The following is a 26,897-nucleotide window of genomic DNA, read 5'->3' as shown; positions in this document are numbered from 1 at the left end:
GCGTCACCGAACTGGATCATTACCACCAACTTCGGACTGTCTTGTCTCATTACGCACACCTGGTTCACATTCCCCCATCACCGTGTTAGTGTGCACTTGTTATTGCGGGTCTCGTCCCATGTATCGTTATTACGGGTCTTGTTCCGTGTATGTATTAGAGGTTTATACCTCACTCTTTGTTTGGGTTATAGCCCTGTGCTATACATATATACGTCTTGGTTTTGGGCTTCGTCCCCATCACGTTCATGGGGTACGCTATTTTGGAGTGGAGACACTGGTTGGAGGGGGCGGAACATCCGTTCATTGTGTGGACAGACCACAAGAACCTGGAAATTCTCCGCACCGCCAAGCATCTCAATTCCAGGCAAGCTAGATGGGCCCTGCTTTTCACCCGGTTTAACTTCTCCCTCTCCTACCGACCAGGATCCAAGAACATCAAGTCGGATGCACTGTCACGCCGCTATAGCCCCGCGGCTACACTCTTGGACCCCGAGACCATCCTTCCCACCTCATGTCTGGCGATGGCACTCAGCTGGGGAATAGGGAAGCAGGGCCGTGAGGCGCATTCCCAGCCGAGCTCCCCTTCAGGTGTCGCCCATCTTCCTCATTATCCCCGGTGTTCTCTGTTTGTCTGTTGCCAGTTCGTCTTGTCTTGTCAGGTCTTACCAGTGTGTTTCCCGTCTCCCTGCTTTCTCATGTTCTGTTTCCTAGTTTCCCCGGTTCTGACCATTCTGCCTGCCCTGACCCCGAGCCTGCCTGCTGTTCTGTACCTGCCTGACTCTGACACGTTTACGAACCTCTGCCTTTCCTGACCCTGAGCCTGCCTGCTGTTCTGTACCTTATTAACTCTGCCCTGGATTACGGACCTCTGCCTGCCTTTGACCTGTCTTTTGCCTGCCCCCTGTTTGGGTCAATAAACATATGTGACTCTATCTGTCTGCATCTGGGTCTTATCGTGAGCTCTGATAGAGAGAGTGAGTCTAGAATGATTAATGACGCTGATTATTATAACAATTTTGGATGCAGCCACAAGCAGGCAGGGGGCTAGTATGGCTACTAGCTAACATCTGGGAAACACTCCTGCAATGTTGTGCACAGCTGGGGTGTAATCATTACTCCAAAAAGTTTTGCAACGGGTACGTTTACTCCAAACGGAAAACGTTTTGCAACGAAAATAGTTTTCCTTTGGACAAATTCAGGTTAGCCCCACACTGTTTTGTTCCATTTTCTTCCGTTTGGTTATGTTTGGTTCCTAGTGAAATAATTAATACACACTGTTTCAAAATGTTTTGCAACTGAAAATAAAAACAGGCCTTTCTTATTAATGGACTTATGTCCCTTCTTGATTTGGCCTGTAAAATGATTTCACCATGGTGAAAACTGTTCAGCCTCCCTCCCTCCCTCCCTCCCTCCCTCCCTCCCTCCCTCCCTCCCTCCCTCCCTCCCTCCCTCCCTCCCTCCCTCCCTCCCTCTCTCACTCTCTCTTCTATCTCTCTATACTCTCTGTTTTTCTCCCTATCCTTAAGTTATATCTCTACTCATGGAGTTTCCTTGACTTTGATGTGAACTCATTCAAACACTCATTCAGAATCGATGCTCCCTCTTCAACATGGCCACCTGAGACGGCAGGCTTTCTCTCTAACCATAGCTGTCTAATCTCCCTTTCCCTCTCGCTCTCTCCTTCAGTAAACCTCTATCTTCTTCAGTAAGCCAGGGAATAAGACCACCCTCAATAAATACCATTTCCTAAATCGTGACTTTCTTTTCCTCAAGCATACATACACTCTAAATAATGTACTAATCAGCTTTGGATAATATATGCCAAAGTAGACAGAAAAGCAGTCTGGGTATAAATAGTGGAAGATAAAAAGACAAGCCCACCAGACACTCTCCTGTCCTCACATTCACCCCAGTACAGCCACACACACACTTCTTTCTCCCAGACACACACACACACACACACACACACACACACACACAAAGTTTCTGGGCGCAAGTTTAAATGATTAATTGGGATCCAAGACGACAGTATCAATCATTAACATTCCCTCTCTCTTTCCCTCCTTCCTTCCTTCCATCCCTTCCTCCCTCCTTCTGCACTTGGCACAGCCTTCATCTAAGTGCCTGAGCAGAGCACTCCTCTTCAACAAGCAGCACAGTGCAGTGGAGAAGAGTGAGCAACTTGAAGAAGACCTTCTACAAGCATCACAGTGCGCAGCTGAACATTGTATTCTGGAAACACTTGGTTTGTAATTTTTTATTAAAACAAAACCGCTATTCATTAAATATACGAATACAGAACTTGTTTTTGCGTGGATTCCGCGACGCGGTAAGCTTAAACAGCTCGGACCGGCATTTCTTGTCCCGGAATCCCACTTAACAGACAGGTTGAAGACTGCTAACCATCAAGCTAGCAAAGTTGGTACCAGATGAGTTTTGCAATGGAGCCCTCTTTGTCTGGAGAAATAAATGAACGGTTCCAGTGCTGTAGGAGCTTTATCTATTAGGCTTTGTTTCTGGACAAACCGGATCACTCAGAGTTCCAATGCGGCAATTGTTTACTTGCCAAGGCTTGAGGTGGCTTCCTTGATCATGCAGGTCGCCAGCCTACGTAAGAAACTGGGGAAAACGCAGAATGGAACGTTTACATTTTCTACGCCGTTGGCTGGACGGCGTTCGCGCTTGTTGAATGCATCTCCGCCTTGTAGTTTGTCGTTATCCGACTGGCTGGTGTTGCCCGGAGTTCTCCCATCTGATAGCGGAGTTGAATGAGCACAGCATGAGGAAAAAAGCAATCAACGAGGGTCGCATGTTACGAGTCGTGGAAGCCGAAGACAGCGACCTCCTGCAAAGCAGTCTACACTCCCAATGAGAGGCCAGGAGGGGATACAAACAACAAATAGTTTTGCCGTCCTGGAGCCTGTTCTTCCTGCACCCTCGTCACTGTAGGTGCCTGTGTCTGCGGCCACAGTGCCTACTATTACGAAGTCGACGTCGGCAACCTTCCGTCCCTGCTCTGGATCGAGCGGGGCTTTTCCATCTGTCGGAGGCCTGAATCCTGTGAAGCGTGGGAGTGGGCGGATTTCCTCGTCCTTCTCGCCAGCTGTGATTTTGGGCAGCTCCGTGGTAAGAAATGTGACCGTTCCTGGTGCAAAAACAATGTCCTATCCAGGAGCAAGAGTAAATTACATTACTAAGCTGCTCCCGAAATGTACTACGCCAGGACATGGAAATCGATTCTATCGTAGTCCATGCGGGTTTTAATGACATTATGAAGGGCAGCTCTGAACAGTTGAAACTGGATTTTAATGAGCTGATTGACTCTCTGCTAAACATAAATAAAAGACCCCTCGTATCTGGCCCTGTGCCCTCTCTTAATAGTGGCATTGAACGCTTTAGCAGGATTCTTTCTCTTCACAACTGGCTACGGGATTATTGCAGCTCAATGGGTGTAACGTTTGCTGACAATTTCGATACCTTTTGGAAACAAAACACGTTTTTTATAAGGAGGATGGGATCCACCCAAATCATTTGGGTTCCTGGATCCTTTCACAGCATTATAAGGCTGCGTTGAGACAATGACTTATCAATGACCCAAGCCCAGCTCAGCTAATCCCTACCATTGTGATGCAGAGTTGTCATAATGCTTCAGCAAATGTACATTACACCAGGGGCATCGGTAGACACAATATAAGTAACATCATGTATGTCCCTCTAACTGCTCTGAATGCCTCTGCTGATCCTACAGCTATTGTATGCAGTAATCATGTGCCTACAAACCCGATTTACACTGTTAGCACTGAGCCGGTGTGCCCTAGGAGGAAGTCCACAGGATAAAGAACATGAGCACATCTATTGTTGCTAAGCTTCTGAGTAAAGCAATAAAAACAACTAAGCATCCCAGAAGAAAAGTGCTCAAAAAAGCCCACGTTAACATATGTAGCTTAAGAAATAAGGTTAATGAAATCCATAATGTAATAGTAACAGGTTATCTGTTCATATTCTGATTATCTCTGAAACTCACTTCGATAATACCTTTGATGATACAGTGGTAGCAATACAAGGTTATAACATTTACAGAAAATATAGAAATACCAATGGTGGAGGTGTTGCTGTATATATTCAGAACCACATTCCTGCAAAGATTAGAGAGTATCTCATGTTAAATACTGTTGAGGTAATATGGCTGCAGGTTCATCTGAAAAACTGTTATAGACAACCAAGTGCTAACAGTCAGTATCTGGATAACATGTGTGAAATGCTTGATAATATATATGAGTTCAATAGAGAGGTTTACTTTCTGGGTGATTTAAATATTGTCTGGCTTTCATCAGGCTGCCCACTCAAGAGAAAGCTTCAAACTGTAACTACTGCCTGCAACCTGGTACAGGTAATCAATCAACCTACCAGGGTAATTACAAACAGTACAGGAATGAAATCATCAACATGTATTGATCATATTTTACTAATGTTGCAGAGATTTGTTTGAAAGCAGTATCCAAATCTATCGGATGCAGTGATCACAGTATGGAAGCCATATCTAGGAAAACCAAAGTTCCAAAGGCTGGGCCTAATATAGTGTATAAGAGGTCATTCAAGAAGTTTTGTAGTGATTCCTATGTTGTTGGTGTAAAGAATATTTGTTTGTGGTTTGTAAAGAGGAGCAAACAGACACTGCACTTCACACATTTATGAAATTGCTTATTCCAGTTACAATTAAGCATGCACCTAATAAGAAAATGACTGTAAAAACTGTTAAATCCCCATGGATTGATTGAATTGTATGGTTGAGAGGGATGAGGCAAAAGGAATGGCAAATACATCTGACTGCACAACCGATTGGCAAACATACTGCAAATTGAGAAATCGATACTAAACTGAATAAAAAGAAGACGAAACTACACTATGAAACAAAGATAAATGATAGAATGATAGTAAAAAGCTTTGGAGCACTTTAAATGACATTTTGGGAAAAAAGGCAAACTCAGCTCCATCATTCATTGAATCAGATGGCTCATTCATCACAAAATCAACTGATATTGATAACTACTTTCATTGGCTAGATTAGCAAACTTAGGCATGCCATGCCAGCAACATACGCTGACACTACACATCCAAGTATATCTGACCAAATTATGAAAGACAAGCATTGTAATTTAGCATTCCCTAAAGTGAGTGTGGAAGAAGTGAGAAAATGATTGGTGTCTATGAACAATGACAATCCACCCAGGTCTGACAACTTGGATGGAAAATTACTGAGGATAATAGCGGACGATATTGTCACTCCTATTGGCCATATTTTAAATTTAAGCCTACAAGAATGTGTGTGCACCCAGGCTTGGAGGGAAGCAAATGTCATTCTGCTACACTAGAATAGTAAAGCCCCCTTTACTGGCTCAAATAGCCGACCAATCAGCCTGTTACCAACCCTCAGTAAACTTTGACCAGATACAATGCTATTTTACAGTAAACAAATTGACAGCAAACATTCAGCATTCTTATAGGGAAGGATGTTCAACAAGCACAGCACTTACACATTATGACTGATGATTGATGATAAAAAGATTGTGGTGGCTGTTTTGTTAGACTTCAGTGCGGCTTTTGACATTATTGATCATAGTCTGCTGCTGGAAAAACGTATGTGCTATGGCTTTACACTCCCTGCAATATTGTGGATAAAGAGTTACCTGTCTAACAGAACACAGAGGCTGTTTTTAATGGAAGCCATAATCCATAATCCAGGTAGAATCAGCAATTCCCCAGGGCAGCTGTCTAGGCCCATTACTTTTTTAAATCTTTACTAATGACACCCCACTGGCTTTGAGTAAAGCCAGAGTTTCTATGTATGCGGATGACTCAGCTCTATACATGTCAGCTACTACAGCGACTGAAATTACTGCAACACTTAACAAAGAGTTGCAGTTAGTTTCAGAGTGGGTAGCAAGGAATAAGTTAGTCCTAAATATTTCTAAAACTAAAAGCATTGTATTTGGGACAAATCATTCACTAAACGCTAAACCTCAACTAAATCTTATAATAAATCATGTAGAAATTGAGCAAGTTGAGGTGAATAAACTGCTTGGACTAACCCTGGATTGTAAACTGTCATGGTCAAAACATATTGATACAACAGTAGCTAAGATGGGGAGAAGTATATCAATAATAAAGCGCTACTCTACCTTCTTAACAGCACTATCAACAAGGTAGGTCCTACAGGCCCTGGTTTTAATCGCACCTGGACTACTGTTCAGTCGTGTGGTCAGGTGCCACAAAAAAGGAAAGTTGCAATTGGCTCAGAACAGGGCAGCACGACTGGCCCTTGGATGCAATACTAATAATATACATGTCAATCTCTCCTGGCTCAAAGTGGAGGAGAGATTGACTTCATCACTACTTGTTTTTAATGAGAAGTATTGACATGTTGAATGCTGTCTGTTTGAACTGCTGTCGCACAGCTCGGACACCCATGCATACCCCACAAGACATGCCACACGAGGTCTCTTCACAGTCCCCAAGTCCAGAACAGACTATGGCAGGCGCACAGTACTACATAGAGCCATGACTACATGAAACTCTATTCCACATCAAGTAACTGATGCAAGCAGTAAAATTAGATTTTAAAAAACGGATAAAATACACCTTATGGAACAGCGGGGACTGTGAAGCAGCACAAACATAGGCACAGATACATGATACAGATACATACATACACAAACATACGATAACATGCGCACTATACACACACATACACATGGATTTTGTACTGTAGATATGTGGTAGTGGTGGAGTAGGGGCCTGAGGGCACACAGTGTGTTGAGAAATCTGTGTTGTGAAACTGCCTTAATTTTGCTGGGCCCCAGGAAGAGTAGCTGCTGCTAATGGGGATCCATAATAAATACAAATACTGTACACTGGCCTACTCTCCACTGCTTACACAAGACTACAAGATCCACAACCTAAAGGCCCGCATGATTTACCAAACAACAGCACTGCTGCAGCTCAAAGGGCAATGTGGAGAATATTCATAATTTTGGAAAAGAGACTGTGGGGAAACCTATGTTCAGCTGTTAGCCAACTCCACTATTGAGCAATGGAGGAGTTGGCTAAAGCACAAAGCTATGTGAATACCAGACTAAGGCTTGTGTTATCGCCGGGAGAAATGAACAATGGACTCCACAGGTTATGTGACAAAGATGAGTAGCTACTCTACTGCAGCATCTGCCTAAATCCTGCTCCTCTCCCCTCCCGTCCTTTCCCCACCTCTCATCTCCTCTACTCTGCTCTGCTTTCCTCTCATCTCCTCTCCCACTCCCCCCCTCTCCTATTCTCTACACTCCTACTCAGCCTTTTTTCCCACTCCGCTCCACTCCCCATTAGACAGACAAGACAACATGAATTTTGCAAACAAGCTCCTCTCTGCTTCCTTTTACCAGACAGACAGAGAACAAGACGTTCTGCTGGCTGTGCCATCAATCCTAAGAAGAGGACACAGAAGACACGTAGAACAAACAAACTCTCCTTCTCCTGTCACCCAAAGTCATATCCATCTAACAGACAACATTTAGCGAGATGTTCACTTAGGCACTTCGGCATACAGGACACTTCCTATTACTTGGAACTAAAACCCTTCTGGAGAATAAAAATCTGCCTTTTACAACAAACTAGAAGAGAGGACGCATTTAATAATGGCCTGTAATACATCCCAAATGGCACTCTGTTCCCTATATAGTGCACTTTGACCAGGGCCCATAGGAATTTCGTGAAGTAGTGCACTATGTAGGGAATAGGGTGCCAATTGAGACACAGTCCTGGGATACGGTTATCTTTCACATGATTAGTTTTACATCAGAAAATTCAAGATGTCTACAAAGGTAAAACATGACGATTTGATAAGGATGAACATTGTATTATGGTTATGATACAACAGCTGTAAATATTTAATGGTATGCATTAAACACGGCAACTAAATTAGGTAAAGCAGCCGTGAGGCCATTTTCATTCCATTAACAGTAAGACACCCTGATTACAGCTGAGGGGACACAGCGAGGGATAGAGGAGGGAGGGAGATAGAGAACACATGAAAAGAGAGATGGAGGACAGACGCAGAGAAATAGACAGACGTACATTTCACATTCTGTAGACGTGTGTGGATGTGTGCACGTTGATATTCACACTTCCACATCATATTAAATAACCAATCTCATGATGACGATCCTGACGATGACAATAATGATTGTAATTAAACGAACACGCACGGGCACGCACGCCTTCCCTGGTCTCAGTAGGTGTGAGAGCATTGTTACTGGCCACAGATCTGTAACAGCAAACAGGTGGCTCGCACAGCAGGACTGGGGAAGGGGCCATGCACAGCCGAGATACAGTCATATCAACACACAACACACTGTCACACACACACACACACACACCCTGACTTGAGAATACACAGTGGTAGATCCTTCCACCATTAGATCCAAGTCTCTGTCTACTATTCCCAGCAGTCAAGCTTTACTAATCCCTGACTAACTATGAAATGACTTTATGAGATGTAGTTATAAAGCCATTTGACAGGGAAGGCTCCACACTCACCATATAGTCACTTAGTTATGTCAAACACATAGCAGGTGATATGAGGTCAACGCTTGACCATTGCGCTTTATCCTTTCAGTTACAGCAGGCAAAATGTTATGATTACTAATCTCCCTCTGTCTCTCTCTCTGCCCGCGTGGTGAACGGCGGCTGTTGGAATTCTCACCCTCTCCCCTAATTGTTTTCTTCTTCTCCATCTCGTATATTCAACCCAGTCTCTCTCCAGCACGCTAGGCTCTGGAAAGAAGGAGTCAGAGCAGAGGACTCTTAAAACCCATCGGAGGGCCTGTGATTTTTTTCTTCTTCCCCTCTATGGAAATCAAATGCCCATCGAAACTGATTTGTTCTGGCACCGGCCCAGCCAACACCACCACCAACACTGCCACCACCACCAACCAGTGACGTGTGGTCAGGATAGACAGGGTTGGCATTGTTTTACCCTGTGAAAACGAGTGAAAAAATAACTGTAATGAAAAATAAATAAATCTACATTTTATCAATAATCATTTCGTCATCGTCATGCTTTTTTCTGCATGATAAAATCTATTTCTGAACTCGTACTTAGGTCCCAAATTTGCGGTGATCTGGTACAAAATGCGCAAGGAGGCCAGGGGAATGGCACCCTCGCCGTGTGCCTTTCTCCTGTCCTTCAAACTCTAAACTCAATGAAAGGCAATGACATGACTTGCGCATGCGTGTGTCTACCTTATACTGCCAGCTAAAGGATGCTGAAAGGCAGGCAGAAAGCTTCGCTGCCTTCCATGTGTCAATATGTCCCATGAATTTTCATATATTGGTGTGAAAAAAGTAATGGGGTTTACATTCGTTTTACTGCTAGCTAAAGTTAGCTGAACAGGATGACTAACATATTGCATCTGAAACCGTTTTCATAGTTGGATTTTCGTGCAAAACAGGGAGTTATAAGGGATGGAAGACCAACACCTGAGCGTAGGGACCTACATCAAAGGAAGGGACAGAAAATAACACTATAGTTTCAATCTGAGTGTTATGACCAGAAAGACTGGCTCTGTGGCTGCGCTGTTAGCAGCTGACTCAATTGCTTCCCCTGCCTGCTGTTCTCCACAAGCGACAGTGTTTGGACAAGAGCCGGTTACTGCAACTTGAACAACTTGCCTATAGCACTCAACAAGTGTGAAAAGTCTGTCTCACATCCGAAGACAGACAGCTCTTAAGACATTTGGCAGCTCACGGATAGATCTGTCATTGAATGAACATCTGCATGCAGAAAGCAAAAGTAAAAGAGAACAGTGGCATTTGAATTAATGCTCATCATGCTACCTAGGTGAGAGTGCAGGCTCATCAAACAGGCCCAGGGGAAAGTACGTGTAGCTATAACATGCCTTCAATTTAAAAAATGAACCGTTAGCGACTCATTTAGAGACCAACACCATGTTTGCTTTTTGCTCATGATGGAATTGTCAATGAAGAACAAAGAACAAAGGGATGGATATGAGTGTCTGCCATAACCGTATCAGCCGCACAATGCAAGTCCTGGAACGGCAGCGTTAAGACTTTGATCATTTCTATGAGAGATTCGAGCAGAAATGCAATGATCTGGGCTTGGCAGAAAGCGAAACTCGTAGTAAACAGCCGATCGGTAGATAGGGGGCGAATTTACTACAACATACTGGACAAAACCAATGTTCAGATGAGAGCCATGTTTGACCACATTGGTGAACTTAATTTCCTTGGCTTAGTGGACCGCACATTTTTTTCAACAATGTCACAAAAGTTAGACACCAGCAGATGAGAGCCTGTCAAAATATGCTAAGAACTTGAATTTCGTTAGACTTAATGCTGATCTTGTCGGACTGTACAGTTCACAAATGGTACGAGACAAATAATTTAGACTGCTCCTCAGCTTTTTGTTCCAGCATGACACAGACTGTCCTCGAGGCGACAAAGTTACTACAGCTCCCAAGGCGACAAAGTTACTACAGCTCCCAAGGCGACAAAGTTACTGCAGCTGGTCCTCACTATACCAGCCACCAACAGCGTCCGTTGAGGGAATTTTCTGAAATGGATAAAGACATGCAGTTGAAACTGGACCGATCAAAGATGACTCTCATCCCTTGCCATATGATGACTCTCATCCCTTGCCATATGATGACTCTCATCCCTTGCCCTTGCCATCGCGTCAAGACCGACAGACTTCTAAAACTGAGGGCCAACAGGCAGTTCAGTTACTGATGTCTTTACCCAGAAGGATAGACGGGTGGTGCAAATGTGTATTTACAGTAGCGCCGTCTACTATTATTACATGACATGTCTATTGTGTATCTCAATCAGTAGCAATGACTACTAAGCATTTTTGTGTGTAGCACTGTCTACAAGTAGGTCTACTCGCTGGCATTTGGGTCGCTGTCTGTGGTGCTGAAAGTCACCTGTTCATGCAGGGCCTGGGAATCAGGGTTTACGTTAGCCGGTAATTGCTTGCTTTTGGCTGATAAAATAAATTAAAAGCTGATAAATAACATTTAGGAGAGAGAGAAAGCGAGAGAGGAGCCTTGGCCTAGGCTACTGTTGATTGCAAAGATAGAGGCCTTTTTTTATTTAAGTAAAACTAAAGTTAGAGAGTATGACTGTAGTGAAAATTCTATACAAGGTAGGGCTCCAGACTGCGACCATTTAGTCGCATTTTGCGACCATTTAATTGCATTTTATGACCCTTTCACTTGGCTGTGTGAGTAAAAAAAACATTGGTCGCATTGTTGCGGGATGCACATTCATTCACCTCACTAAAAACGCCTTATTCTTTAGGAGGCTAAAACCATGATTTGGTCAAACAGTAAAGTGCATTATCCTCTTGATTCATGCAATGAAAGTATCTGCCTGTGTGCCCCTGTACCTGTTTTGCTGGGGACCGCTGCTGTGTCGAAAGAGTCACTCTCTCCTTTCCCGAGGGGGAAAAATGCTCCGGGAGAAAGAAAAGTGTTCTGATTGTATAACATAAAAAAGTAAAATTCCTGTGAAAACACAACTATCTTGTTGTCACAGATGGAAAGAGGATGTTCTCAGCTTTCTGTAGGTAAACTTTTTATTTCTCAACTCTCAATTATGAGCTCAATAGCACCTATTTTGAAAGATATTTGATATGGCTTTGAGATACAGAGCACTCGAAACGCACATTGGTCATTGTGAGTGAATAGGCCTCATTGGACAATAGGCAAGAACTGCAACTTTTTTTGGGACATTAAATGTCTCAATAGAAAGTGCCTACTCGGCCTCAGACCTCACCACAAGTCACTGCTACCAGCACCACCACCAAGACTGCTACCACCACCACTACCACTAAGACTGACATCACCAGCCATCACTACCACCAACACTGCCACCACCACCAAGACTGCCACCACCAACACAGCAACCAATACCAACACCACCACCAACACTGCCACCACCACCACCAAGACTGCCACCACCAACACAGCAACCAACACCAACACCACCAAAACTGCCACCACCACCACCACCGCCACCACCACCACCAACACTGCCACCACCACCACCAAGACTGCCACCACCAACACAGCAACCAACACCAACACCACCAAAACTGCCACCCCCACCAACACTGCCACCACCAACACAGCAACCAACACTAACACCACCAAGACTGCCACCACCACCAACACTGCCACCACCACCACCAAGACTGCCATCACCACCACTACCACCAAGACTGCCACCACTAGCACCAACATTGCCACCATCACCACCAAGACTACCACCACCAACAGAACTGCCACCACCACCACTACCACCAACATTGCCACCACAACCACCAGCAAGACTGCCACCACCACCACTCCTACCAGGCTGGGAGTCTAGGCTAGGCCAGTGAGAATCCAGATGGAACTGAATGGGAATTTGTAATATGGCGGTTGGTGGTGGTGTTGGTGTTGGTTGCTGTGTTGGTGGTGGCAGTCTTGGTGGTGGTGGTGGCAGTGTTGGTGGTGGTGGTGGCGGTGGTGGTGGTGGTGGTGGTGGTGGTGGTGGCAGTTTTGGTGGTGTTGGTGTTGGTTGCTGTGTTGGTGGTGGCAGTCTTGGTGGTGGTGGTGGCAGTGTTGGTGGTGGTGTTGGTGTTGGTTGCTGTGTTGGTGGTGGCAGTCTTGGTGGTGGTGGCAGTGTTGGTGGTAGTGATGGCTGGTGATGTCAGTCTTAGTGGTAGTGGTGGTGGTAGCTGTGGCTACTGTATCTTGTAGCCAATTCTTTGTGCATGAAAACAATAGAAGAGCTGCAGCACAGTATGGGACCAGGCTAGTGTCTGTCAGGCTTGGGTTAACCCAACATCTAGTCCTAGAGAGGGCCTGCATGGACCATGCCAGGTGTGACTGTGAGCCAATAAAATAGGTACTGTATGGAAGGCCATGTTTACTGGTTGTGTTATCAATCAGCCATAAAGCTGTCTCTGTGTGTGTTTATTATGCTGTGTGTCATAAAACATATTTATTACAGTGCCAAACAGCATCAGACTAGAGGAAGTTCTGTCATACTTCTAAAGACAACCGGTCCCAAGTCAATCCTTTTTTTCTAAATCCTTAAAATGACGAAACTTAAAAAGGCTGTTAAACATGATAGAAAACATAAAATGCATGCCTCGGGCTGGAGTAACAACTGAATTAATCAGGTACTGAACTGTAATATTCAAATTGAATAACCTGTCAATCAAAATCCTCAAGTTATTGGATATTCATCCAATTGGAACATCCAGGAATATTCAAATCCCCTTTCGTAAAAAAAAGTTATCCAAGGGCTTGCAGATGATCTTTTCTTACTTGTTGAATATATTCTATGCCCAATTCAATATTTTAAACTGTTTCTGTCACTTAAATTATACAAAGAAAGAGGCAATACATCAAAACAAACAAACAAAGCATGTATAAGCACTCGTAAAAAAAAATATATATATATATATTTGTAATATAATTTTGAGAGAGTTTCATTTTTGGTACCGGTTTCAGTCAGGGGCTGAAGTAAACTCAGAGTCAGACATTCAGAAAAATGTATATCCTCATATGCATATTGCATACCCTACATATCAGCCACTGCAGGTTGGACCAAATAATTCTGAACGCTCGAGTCACGACTCATTGACGACATCATTCATGAGCTCTCACTATTAGTGAGGGATAATGGATTAGAGTAGTACACATTAGGCTCGTACAGTACTGTAGTAGTACTACTCCAAAGTGACAAATCTGTGTGCAGCCCCTCCAGACTGACCTCCATTTCCATCTCTCTCCTGTCTGAGTCCTGTCCCTGCTGTGAGATCAGCATACAGAGATAGTGTGTGTCTAACATCCCCAACATCTATGAGCTACTGCAGTGCTAGTCCATTAGAGTTTACAGATATCATGTATAATTTATTGGCTTGCCAGTTTGACGCGCTCCTCTGTAGTTGTCACTTTCTCTCTTTCTCCGTTTCAATCGTTCTCCACCTTTTACCTCTCTCCCATCTCTCTCTCCCTTTCCCTCTCTCTCTCTGTCTCTGTTACCCAGCCAGCTCTGCCCGGCGCGGCACGGCCCTCAGTCAGCCAATCATTCAGGGACGCTGAGTGCCTGACTGGGAGAACTAGGTCATGAGTGCTGATGCTGCTGCTGCACTAGGCAGGCTAGTGGTGAGCTAAGAGTGGGACAGAGAGGCGTTTGACCACCCTCTCTCTCTTGCTCACTCTCTCTCAGCTTTGACCCCTCTCTATCTTTCTCTGTTCTCTCTTCCTCTCAGCTCTCTCTTCTTTTCTCTCCCGCTCTCTCTCCCTCTCTCTCTCTCTCTCTCTCTCTCCAACAGAAACATGTCTGCAAAGCAGGAGCAGTGACAGGGAGTTATTGACAGACAGGAAGAGGAGCTAAAGGTTTGACGCTACAGCCATGGGACTTTCCTGTACCAAACAACAAAGGGATGAGGTTACGTTATTTAGTGATATTTGCATTACGCCTCGACAGACATTGTTTTGCCTTGGAAATAATCACAAGGTTTTTCTGTGTGGCACGGACTGTCAGGCAGAAAACAAAACAATGAACCATGGTCTTCACACCGTGGCGTCAGTTGGTTGCTATGCAAATAAAAACCTTTCCCGGTACAGTAGGCTCTTTCGAAAGCACAGTAAAAAGTTGTAAATTATCAACTCTCCTCACAAACATTGCTCTGTCCATAAAATGTCAAACGTGCACTGGCATAGTGGACACTCACAAATGGCAACCCGTTATTCCCTATATAGTGCAACACTTTTGACCAGAGCCCTATGGGCCCCGAGAATAGAGTCAGTCACAGCCACAGAGTTTCCAATTTCTATACAATAGCAGGACTCACTCATTAGAACATAGACCAAAGCATGCCACTGGTCCTGACAAATGCTGACTAGCCCCATCCTAGAACCCATCAATCCACTAGGCTAATGCTATAGACATCTTCCTGAGCCCCTGCAGGCCCAGCGCTGGGCTGCATGTTAATAAACCTACAGATGACGTGGCTGTTACTAATATTACTCTGTGGCAACCCTAGTGTACTCCAGGGAATCTATCTGACGTCTTTATTGAGGCTGTGTCCTAAATTGCACCTTGTTCTCTATGTAGTGCAGTACTGTAGTGCATGAACAGGGCCCTCTGGTCAAAGACTTGTGCACTATATAGGGAATAGGGTATGGGCCCTGGTCAAAAGTAGTGCACTATAAAGGGAATAGGGTGGCATTTGAGACAGATCCTGTGTGTGATCTCTGAAGGGGAACCAAAGATAAAAATAGCACAAAAAAAGGACACGGTTGGCAAAGACATTAGGCTACGATGGATGATGGATAAAACTAAGCATATTTAGGAACAACAAAACAAATGTGTCCGGAGCTCTACATCGCCAATTGTATTTCTAACATCTACCCTTTTAATGGAAAGGGTAGATGTGAACTATAAAGATCTTTACGCAAAACCCCCACTGCTGCAAATGGAAAGGCTCCAAAATGCATGGAAATAGATTGTGCTCTCTATAGACTACTATAAATAGGCCATGTTGACTAATTAACTAAAAACAGTCCTTTAGGTCATTAGGATTTAAAGTAGGTACTTTACACTGTACATTAAAGGGGTTCACTCCAAAGTTTGTCAGGTGCTGTCTACAAACTAGGCACCATACATTATAAGCATTGTTCTGGGATTCATCCAATGGCATTGAGCTTGAATACCTCCTCAGTCACTGGCTTCATCAATAAGTTGACCGTAAGTACATATCCAAACCAGAATCCATGGATTACAGACAACATCCGCACCGAGCTAAAGGCTAGAGCTGCCGCTTTCAAGGAGCGGGACACTAATCCGAACGCTTATAAGAAATCCTGCTATTCTCTCAGACGAACCATCCAAGCAAGGTGTCAATACAGGACTAAGATTGAATCCTACTACACCGGCTCTGATACACATCGGATGTGGCAGGGCTCGCAAACTATTACAGACTACAAAGGGAAACCCAGTTGTGAGTTGCACAGTGACGCGAGCCTACCAGATGGGCTAAATGCATTTTATACTCGCTTCGAGGCAAGCAACACTGACGCATGCATGAGAGCACCAGCTGTTCTGGACGACTGTGTGATCACGCTCTCCATAGCCGATGTGAGCAAGATCTTTAAACAGGTCAACATTCACAAGGCCGCGAGGCCAGAAGGATTACCAGGACGTGTACACAGAGCACGCACATACCAACTGGCAAGTCTTCATTGACAGTTTCAACCTATCCCTGACCCAGTCTGCAATACCTACATATTTCATGGAGACCACCATAATCCCCGTGCCCAAGAACACGAAGGTAACCTACCTAAATGACTACCGCCCATAGCACTCACGTCAGTAGCCATGAAGTACTTTGAAAGGCTGGTCATGGCTCACATCAACACCATCATCCCGGAAACCCTAGACCCATACCAATTCGCATACTGCCCCAACAGATCCACAGATGATGCAATCCCAATTGCACTTCACACTGCCCTTTCCCACCTGGACAAAAGAAACACCTATATGTAAATGCTGTTCACTGACTACAGCTCAGCGTTCAACACCATAGTGTCCACAAAGCTCATCACTAAGCTAAGGACCCTGGGACTAAACACCTCCCTCTGCAGCTGCATCCTGGACTTCCTGATGGGCCGCCACCAGGTGGCAAGGGTAGGCAACCACACATCTGCCACGCTGATCCTCAACACGGGAGCCCCTCAGGGGTGTGTGCTTAGTCCCCTCCCTCCTGTACTCCCTGTTCGCCAAGCACAACTCCAACATCATCATTAAGTTTGCTGACGACACAAAGGTGGTAGGCCTAATCACAGACAACGATGAGACAGCCTATAGGGAGGGGCTCAGAGACCTGGCAGTGTGGTGCCAGGACAACAACCTCTCCCTCAACGTGAGCAAGACAAAGGAGCTGATCGTGGACTACAGCAAAAGGAGGGCAGAACATGCCCCCATTCACGTCAACGGTGCTGTAGTGGAGCGGATCGAGAGCTTGAAATTCCTTGGTGTCCTCATCACCAACAAACTAACATGGTTCCTGCCATCCAGGACCTATACACTAGGCGGTGTCAGAGGAAGGCCCAAAAGATTGTCAAAGACTCCAGACACCTGAAGTCATGGACTGTTCTCTCTGCTACCGCACGGCCAGTTTTATTTTCTTAAAACTGCATTGTTGGTTAAGGGCTTGTAAGTAAGCATTTCACGGTAAGGTTATATTCGGTTGATTTGATATTCAAGCCCAAATTCCAAGTGAATGGGAAAGGCACCATCTAATTAGAGTTACGTAAGAGTTCATTCAATCCCATTAAGTCCGTTTTACATAATAATAATCATATCATAACAGGTTATAACTTAATAATATGCTATTCTGTATCTGTAGTTATAGAAGAGTTAGATTACTGCTCAGGGTCTTTTAGGTGCTGCTGCAGCTTTACTAACCTGACATAAGCGTGTAACACTGTGTAGCCTAACACATGCACGTGCTACTGATTGGGGAGCTCTCTAAGAAAGTAGTGTCGTTTGTTCCACTGTGTGGTTTTAGAAAACAATGTGTAGACCAGTGTTTAAAAAAACGTGTAGACGAGTCAAGACATACACGTACTATAACATTAAAATGAGCCAGAGCTGCGAAAATCCTTGGATTCGGGTCCTTTCTCTCTATTATCCTATCTGAAGAGAGAGCCACCACAGAGCATCTTATTTTTGCAGGGATATGCACAGATAGGTGCCAGAGCACCTGCCCCCTCTGTGAAAGTGCCCCTCCCAAGATGTTAGACGGAGCACCAGCTGTCCCCATTCTCAGTGTCCTGTCCTTACTGTAATTGTCTGTCAGGTAGCCTAGGCTACACTTGAGGCTGGTGTTTAACCAAAAGACCCAAATAGATGCATACAAGCAATTGGTTACGCTATACTTATGCATTTTTAAAAATATGAATACCATTTAGTTACTTAAATGTAATCTATTATCATTTCAAGATGAATATCATGATACATTTTCACGATACCAGAATTACTTGCATTTAAAAAAGTTTATTAAATGTGTGTTTACATCTTCTTCCCTACCACATTGATTGATGTACTGAGGCGCATGATCTGATATTAGTTGTTGTTTGTTGAAACAAAACAACCTGTTCAGTTTTATGTGCACGACAAGTAAAACCCGGTGCTACACCACCACATCTAAACATCTTGGAAACTACGGCAGCGCAAATTGGCCTACAATTTCACAAACATATCAGTGAATGAGATTTATTGATAATAAAAGGGACGAGGTGCTAAATGTTCAGTCGATACATGATGATGACTCTGAATATCATGCCAGCCTGAAATACATTCAATGCAACTGCAGCAACCGAATTCTATTGGAGACCGACGCCTGTCGGATCTCGCGCTGACATACGGCGAGCGCACAAGCTAAAGAAGGCCCACATTTCCAAGTGTCTCCATTCTAATGATCATCTATGAATATCAACGAAAATGTTTCCTTACCGGTCCTCTCCTCTTCAAAGACACATTCTTCCACAACAGAAGATGTAGCTGGTGGAGGAATCCCATTTTCACAGGCTCGCGGTTTAACGGTTAAATTATGACACCGTTAATTAAGTTGCCATATAGTGGTGGATTTTTGGAAATGGATTACGAACCATTCCGACGTATTTAAATGACAATTTAGATACATTTCTGTTGGACAAGCTATACAGACTTGATATGTGCTTATTTGCCCATTTTACCTCTCGCTCTCTGTCTCTCTCTCAACTAGACCAGATGACTGTTTTCCTCCACTGATGGCTAAATGTGACTAGCTGTATTTCAGCGGCAAGCCAGGCTGGTATTCTGTATGCAATCACCATCCGCGGAAAAATACAGAAGCATCCAATGGAAACCGTGCTTATGCAATGCGTTAGAATGAACCGAGCACGGTGGGTATAGGGAGAAATATCACTGTCGTGCAGTCTAGTGGGCGGAGACAGCTACAGTAGTCTACCTCTTCTCCCACTGGAATCTCGATACTATTCTTTGAAACACAAAGTTCTTCCAGCCAAAACCTAGTAGTCTATGTAATACATATAGTTCCAGTATTTTAACCTCGTCATTTCAGTGTAGACAGCCTCTCAGTGTTCCCAAATCTGAGTTGTAGAATTCTAGATCTCTCTAAATGTTGTTCTTCCTTACAAAATATTTTTTTATGACCATTGCTGTCTCAAATGTTTAGTCATGCACTCATGTGTCACTCTGTATGTGTGTGTGTGTGTGTGTGTGTGTGTGCAGAGAGAGAGATTATACAAAAATGGAGACAGACTGAGCATCTTTGTGTCTTTATGCAGGGGTTCTAAATACTAGGGGTCTGGGAGGACCCAAATAAGTTGTCTAGTCAAAGCTTAAACAAAATATTGTGTTCATATCAATTCACTTCTACCACTTGAGGATGATCTATTTATTTACCTGTTCCTAAAGAATATACCTGGCCAAAGCAAATGCTTTACTTCCGATGCCATCTAGTGGTCTTTTTATAAATTGTTACTGCTACAATTGTTATCTTTTCCCTTTATATAGTGTGCTACGTAGAGAATAGGGCTCCAATTGTGGCACAACAGTAGTGGCACGACAGTAGTGTTCTACTTGTTAGTAGGGGAAAGTAGGGGTGTGATAAACGTATAAAAGCATAGGGAAATGCTCCTCAGCGGTTTATTGCGAAGGTGTGAGTAGATAAAACACGATTTAAATGATAGCCCTTTTCAAGCCTTCCATTTTGGTACAATTATCAGTTTAAATCAGACAGCTTTTGCACAGTAGCCAAACTGAGGGCATGGTCACGGGCGGGACCTGGTCTACAACAGGAGAGAAACTAGGCAGGGCTGTGTTTGAACAGATACAGTGCATTTGGAAAGTATTCAGACCCCTTGACTTTTTCCACATTTTGTTAAGTTTCAGCCTTATTCTAAAATGTATTAAATAGTTTTCCCCCCTTATCAATCTACACACAATACCCCATAATGACAAAGCAAAAACCGTTTTTTTGAATTTTTAGCAAAAAATAATAAGAAAATACTGAAATATCACATTTACATATGTATTCAGACCCTTTACTCTGTACTTTGTTGAAGCAACTTTGGCAGAGATTACAGCCTCGAGTATTCTTGGGTATGACGCTACAAACATTTGGGGAGTTTCTCACATTCTTCTCTGCAGATACTCTCAAGCAGGTTAGATGAGGAGCGCCGCTGCACAGCTATTTTAAGGTCTCTCCAGAGATGTTCGATCGGGTTCAAGTCCGGGCTCTGGCTGGGTCACTCAAGGACATTCAGAGACTTGTCCCAAAGCCACTCTTCATTGTCTTGACTGTGTGCCTAGGGTCACTGTCCTGTTGGAAGGTGAACCTTCGCCCTAGTCTGAGGTCCTGAGTGCTCTGGAGCAGGTTTTCATCAAGGATCTCTCTGTACTTTGCTCTGTTCATCTTTCCCTCGAGCCTGACTAGTCCCCCAGTTCCTGCCGCTGAAAAACATCCACACAGCATGATGCTGCCACCACCATGCTTCACCATAGGGATGGTGCCAGTTTTCCTACAGACGTGACGCTTGGCATTCAGGCCAAAGAGTTCAATCTTGGTTTCATCAGACCAGAGAATCTTGTTTCTCATGGTCTGATAGTCTTTAGGTATCTTTTGGTAAACTCCAAGCAAGCTGTCATGTGGCTTTTACTGAGTGGCTTTCGTCTGGTCACTCTACCATATAGGCCTGATTGGTGGAGTGCTCCAGAGATGGTTGTACTTCTGGAAGGTTCTCCCATCTCCACAGAGGAACTCTGGAGCTCTGTCAGAGTGACCATCGGGTTCTTGGTCACCTCCCTGACCAAGGCCCTTCTCTAGGAAGACTATTGGTGGTTCCAAACTTCTTCCATTTAAGAATGATGGAGGCCACTGTGTTCTTGGGGACCTTCAATGCTGCAGACATTTTTTGGTGCCTTTCCCCAGATCTGTGCCTCGACACAATCCTGTCTCGGAGCTCTACGGACAATTCTTTCGATCTCATGGCTTGGTTTTTGCTCTGACATGCACTGTCATCTGTGGGACCTTATATAGACAGGTGTGTGCCTTTCCAAATCATGTCCAATCAATTGAATTTACCACAGGTGGACTCCAATCAAGTTGTAGAAACATCTCAAGGATGATCAATGGAAACAGGATGCACCTGAGCTCGATTTCGAGTCTCATAGCAAAGGGTCTGAATACTTATGTAAATAATTTACACTGTGTGTAAATTGCAGAGGATTTTTATTTATTTAAACAATTTTAGAATAAGGCTGTAACGTAACAAAGTGTGGAAAAAGTCAAGGGGCCTGAATACTTTCCGAATGCACTGTAAGATTCAGAAGTAAATTGCTGGCAAGCCAACTGCAAGAAAAGTGGCATTGGCCACATAAAACCGTTATTCTGTGGTCATGGTGTGGTACCTCTTTCCTCTCCATTTTTCAACAATGGCACGAAAACATTGTGGTTAAGTCACACGCCCTTGGTGCCTACGGATGACCTCAACTGAAGTGATTGTTCTGAGCATACAGCTTAGATTATTAATGGGGAAAAGATATTGAACAAAGCTCAAATACAGTAAAAAAAAAAGGGAAGCTGGAACATATGAAATGAATTCAGAGCAGAAAACCGATTAGGATCTACTGATTAGGATCTAGTAGAAAGTCCGGTTGACCAAAAACTCTGCTTGTACCCTCGTCCAATGATTGAAATACGCTTATTTTGGGCTCTTTCATTATTGTGATTGTTGTTGTGAGCACTAAATATGCTCCCAACAATTGAATGAGTACATATAAAATGTAAATAATGAGAGTAAAATTAATGTATTCTTAAAGTAACTACAAGAGTGCCCTACCAAAGCTCAGCTGTACTATCCAAATGACTGTCATAAAGTCACAACCAAGGGTGTGGTTTGTGGTAAGTGCATGTTGAGAGAGAACAGAATGATGATGTAGTGATAAAGGAGCAAAAAAGGGGTTAAAACAGGATTTCCTACACACTGGTATGTGCCGCTGCCTACGTTACTACATAATCTCACAGGAGAAAAGTCATCTTCAGTGAGTCTTACCTCCACAGGACAGCAAACACGGACAGACATTCACCTCGGACCTCACCCAGGTGAGTACAATTGAGCCTTGGTGTCGTGAGACGTACCACTGAGCCTAGGTGTCGTGAGACATCTCTATTTGCCAAATCAAATCTTATTGGTCACATTCACATGGTTAGCAGATGTTAATGCGAGTGTAGCGAAATGCTTGTGCTTCTAGTTCCGACAGTGCAGTAATATCTAACAAGTGACCTAACAATGCCAGCGCTACTAAAAGGGTTCTATGGAATGGGACGCTCATCTGGGTAAATTTAAAAAAAGAACCGGTGACGGCATGGCTTACTACCAGGGAGAACACTAAATATAAGAGTATCTATGCATTGGATAAAATGTTTGTTGTTGCAGCCTTTTTGGGACATCTCCTTGATGTGTCTTTATGCACGAAGAATGCAATGGTTCTGAATACTACACTCTTAGAAAAAAAGGAGCTATCGCAAACCTTAAATGGTTCTTTGGCTGTCCCCATAGGAGAACCCTTTGAATAACCATTTTTGGTTCCAGGTTCCTTTCCACAGAGGGTTCTACATAAAACCCAAAGGGGTTCTATGTGGAACCAAAAAGGGTTTTCCCTGGAACCAAAACGTGTTCTCCTATGGAGACAGCTGAATAACCTTTTTGGAATACTTTTTTCTAGGAGTGTAGGGGTCTGGGAAGGCTGAGAAATAATGTTCCTGTTATGCACAGCATGATACATTGTATCTCATTACATAGCCACACACAGCAGGAGGCCATTCAGGCGTCACACATTATATTTCACACCGCATGAATCAGCACAAAGCAAGAGCACTTCAGCAGGTACCATCTGAAACCATTTCTGTTCCTCTGACTGTCATTTCATCTCCTTTGAAACTGTATGGAAGAGGCAGAAAACGTGCCTTTATGTACATGGGCTATGTGAAAAAAGAGAGATCATTTTCATTTGTAGTGATATATGAATATTTTCTGATTACTTGAATCAATTAATCAGTCCTCAGATATGGTATATTCCATCTTCTGTAAGGCTAATAATTTGCTGTACTTAATGTATTTAACTGTCACAGTGATTGTGAAATACTGATGGTAAGTGGGATGGTTATCTTAAAAATAGAAAGAAGTGAGAGGAAGTAGTATTGCAGAGGGGAAAGTGAAAGTGGAGTGACTATTTTCATTCATTAGAGAATCTTCTGCCATATTGTTCATGTCTGTATTTATAAGGAATTCCAAGAGCTTCTTCCAACCCTATTCTTTAAAGACCCGATTCAGACTTAGAAAAGGTATGCTTTTCCTAAGCGTTTTGACTGGGCCCTTGAATCTATTGAATACTAATTTATCTTATTGTCTTACCAGGGAGGAAATATTACACTATTCGAGTAACAATCCCAAGGAGATCGTGTGATTCTGGACTAAACTAAAGTACGCCGCAATTCCACCATTCAGTCTGTTGCCTGCCTGTCATCCCCTGAGTCAGTGATGACTACCTCCATGCCCCTGTTCCTCTCAGCCATTATGCTCCTCAGCATCTCCTCTTATGTGCTCCACCAGAGGCTCCTACTGCTGGCTCAGATAGGGATCGCTCATCAACACCAACCCAGGAACCTCACCATCCTGCTATGGCACTGGCCCTTCGGCCATCCCTACAGCCTGGAGGGAGATGTGTGCAGTGACAAGTACGGTATCCTAGGCTGCCTCCTCAGTGACAACACCTCCCTGTTCCCCCAAGCAGACGTGGTGGTCTTCCACCACCATGAGCTGAGGACCGGCCGCTCTTCCCTGCCTCTCCACCTCCCCCGGCCAGTCTCCCAGCGCTGGCTCTGGCTGTCCCTTGAGCCCCCGGTGCACAATGGCAACCTGACCCAGTACAATGGACTGTTCAACTGGACCATGAGCTACCGAGGCGACGCTGACATATCCATGCCCTATGGGAAGATAGTTATGGTTCCACATAACGGTAACAGTAACAGTAGCAGCTTTGTGATCCCCAAGAAGGGGGCTTGTCTGGCCAGCTGGGTGGTCAGCAACTACAGGCCGGACCATGCCAGGAGTCAAGTCTACCAGAGCCTGAGGAAGTACATTCCCATAGAGGTGTATGGACACTGGTCAAAGAGGCCACTGACCGACCAAAGTCTGATACCCATCATTGGCCACTGTAACTTCTACCTGGCTTTTGAAAACTCAGTGGCATTGGACTACATAACTGAGAAGTTGTGGAGGAATGCCTACCAAGCAGGGGCAGTACCTGTGGTTCTGGGAACCTCTCGGGCTAACTATGAGGCCCTTGTGCCACCAGGCTCGTTCATCCATGTCAGTGACTTCAATAGCACAGAGGGGCTGGCTGTCTTCCTACAGCAGCTGGCCACAGACAGAGGACGCTATGAGGGTTACTTCAAGTGGCGTCAGACATATAGAATCAAGATGTACACCGACTGGAGAGAGAGGCTCTGTAATATCTGTGCCAACTATCAAAGACTACCAGGTAACAAGGTGTACTATGATCTGGAGGCATGGGCCAGTAGATAACATCATAGATGCTTTTGCTACTGTAGGTTATTTTGTACTACAATATGTTCAAGAACTTGTACTGTAGCCAGTTTTTTTTTCACATGCAAAACAACAGTCTGCAGTGAAACTTGAAATGCATTCTGTTCTGGTGGTGTGCCACTTTAACATCAGCTTGATGATATTACAACATTGACATTCGGTCCCTAATGCAGAAACACCACAGACAAATCACAACTTCTGTAAAAGAGGGAAGTTATTAATCTAACATCCAGCTTTCTGACACAATACATTTTTTGTTCATATATTAGATGCTTTATTTTATTATTATTAGTAGTATGCATTTTCTTTCTGTATCTAATCAGGTTGGCAAATGTGGGTGGGCAAGTGGGAGGGATAGGGAAGGCTCAGGGGACAAACAAGGGCTTTTCTGGATTCGGAGCGGTTTCACTTTTGTAAAAATGTATGCTTAAAACTTCAATAAAAAAATAAGGAAAAAAAGAAAAAAATTGAAATAAGGAAATGACACAACCATGTAGGCTAGCTAGCTCATGATGCAATTGTAATGGCACAAGACAATGTCTTTCCTGGCAGTAATATTGAGGGTAAGCTTTCATAGATTTTTTTCTCTCTCAGTATTTGGCTACTTATAATACGTTACAGTATAGTTCATACCCTTTATTCAGGCATAATGACTAATGCAAGTAAGTTGCCAACCTTAGCATGACTTACTCGACTTAAGTTCTTCGCTCCTATGGGGAGAATAGGCAGTTGATGAATGTCCTCCATCACACTTGGTTCAGGGTTTTTCCAGATCACACCAATTGAGGCCATTCTCAGTCATTTCTACCTGGATGTCTCTCCTCCAAGTGCCTCTGGGTCAACCCCTGTTTCTTTCCCCCTGGAAAAGAATAGTAAACCATAAACAAAATCCCTGTACCAAAATTTACGCAATCCCTCTCAGAGAGATTACTGTGCATTAACAGTTCTGCATTTCACTCAACTCCTCTGTAACCTAATGTGACTGTATAACCAATAGTGATGCATATTATTGAATTTCTAGTTTCAATGAAAATTACACACACAAACGTTGCATCTCAAATGGTACACTATTCCCTACATAGTGTAAGTTATAGGGAATAGTGTGCCATTTGGGATGCAGACTTAGTTTCTGGTGCAGATACTGAGGAGATGTTGCTTTATAATCTCTATATCTATGGATTCAGGGAACAATAATTGATGCACATATAGCTCTGGCCACCAGATGTCATGATTGCCTAAAAACTGAATAAAATATGGAAACAATAAAGATATGCTTTTTACATTTCTTCAATGGTGTAAAGTACTTAAGTAAAACTACTTTAAAGTACAACTTAAGTAGTTTTTTTTGGGTATCTGTACTTAACTATTTATATTTTCAAAATTGTTTACTTTTACTTCACTACATTAAAACATTCCCAAACCAGAAACCGTGGATTGATGGCAGCATTTGCAAAGTGCGAATAACTGCCTTTAATCAGGGCAAGGTGACCGGAAACATGACCGAATACAAACAGTGTAGCTATTCCCTCCGCAAGGCAATCAAGCAAGCTAAACGTCAGTATAGAGACAAAGTAGAGTCGCAATTCAACGGCTCAGACACGAGAGGTATGTGGCAGGGTCTACAGTCAATCACGGACTATAAAAGGAAAATCAGCCCCGTCGCGGACCAGGATGTCTTGCTCCCAGACAGACTAAACTTTGCTCCCTTTGAGGACAATACAGTGCCACTGACACGGCCCGCTACCAAAACCTGCGGGCTCTCCTTCACTGCAGCCGATGTGAGAAAAACATTTAAACGTGTCAACCATCGCAAGGCTGCAGGCCCAGACGGCATCCCAGCCGCGTCCTCAGAGCATGCGCAGACCAGCTGGCTGGTGTGTTTACGGACATGTTCAATCAAACCTTATCCCAGTCTGCTGTCCCCACATGCTTCAAGAGGGCCACCATTGTTCCTGTTCCCAAGAAAGCTAAGGTAACTGAGCTAAATGACTACCAAGTCAAGGACCTGACACCCTAGACCCACTCCAATTTGCTTACCGCCCCAATAGGTCCACAGACAACGCAATCACAGTGCACACTGCCCTAACCCATCTGGACAAGAGGAATACCTATGTGAGAATGCTGTTCATCGACTACAGCTCAGCATTTAAC

At 43.9% G+C, this 26,897-nt stretch overlaps 2 protein-coding genes across 3 annotated transcripts in view; one reads left to right on the top strand and one right to left on the bottom strand.

The window, feature by feature from the left end:
* abca2 (ATP-binding cassette, sub-family A (ABC1), member 2) overlaps positions 1 to 19,012 on the bottom strand; it is an 87,429-nt gene extending 68,417 nt beyond the window's left edge. For both annotated transcript variants that reach the window (XM_071402535.1, XM_071402536.1), the window contains exon 1: positions 18,586 to 19,012. In XM_071402535.1, the coding sequence (XP_071258636.1) occupies positions 18,586 to 18,651 (66 nt within the window). In that variant the 5' untranslated portion in view covers positions 18,652 to 19,012. The remainder of the gene's footprint in view (positions 1 to 18,585) is intronic.
* Positions 19,013 to 22,121: 3,109 nt separating this feature from the next.
* Positions 22,122 to 25,069, top strand: LOC139576419 (alpha-(1,3)-fucosyltransferase 7-like). Its single transcript, XM_071402534.1, has 2 exons — positions 22,122 to 22,240; positions 23,556 to 25,069. The coding sequence occupies exon 2, from the start codon at positions 23,679 to 23,681 to the stop codon at positions 24,723 to 24,725; it is 1,047 nt and encodes a 348-aa protein (XP_071258635.1). The 5' UTR covers positions 22,122 to 22,240; positions 23,556 to 23,678; the 3' UTR covers positions 24,726 to 25,069.
* The last annotated feature ends 1,828 nt before the right edge of the window (positions 25,070 to 26,897 follow it).

Source organism: Salvelinus alpinus, chromosome 5 (genome assembly GCF_045679555.1).
Source record: "Salvelinus alpinus chromosome 5, SLU_Salpinus.1, whole genome shotgun sequence".
In the NCBI taxonomy this organism is placed as follows: domain Eukaryota; kingdom Metazoa; phylum Chordata; class Actinopteri; order Salmoniformes; family Salmonidae; genus Salvelinus; species Salvelinus alpinus.
This window is presented reverse-complemented; position numbering and strand designations above follow the sequence as displayed.

Coding starts and splice junctions, on each gene's coding strand:
- LOC139576419 (XM_071402534.1), top strand. CDS start 23,679: ATGACTACCTCCATGCCCCTGTTCCTCTCAGCCATTATGCTCCTCAGC.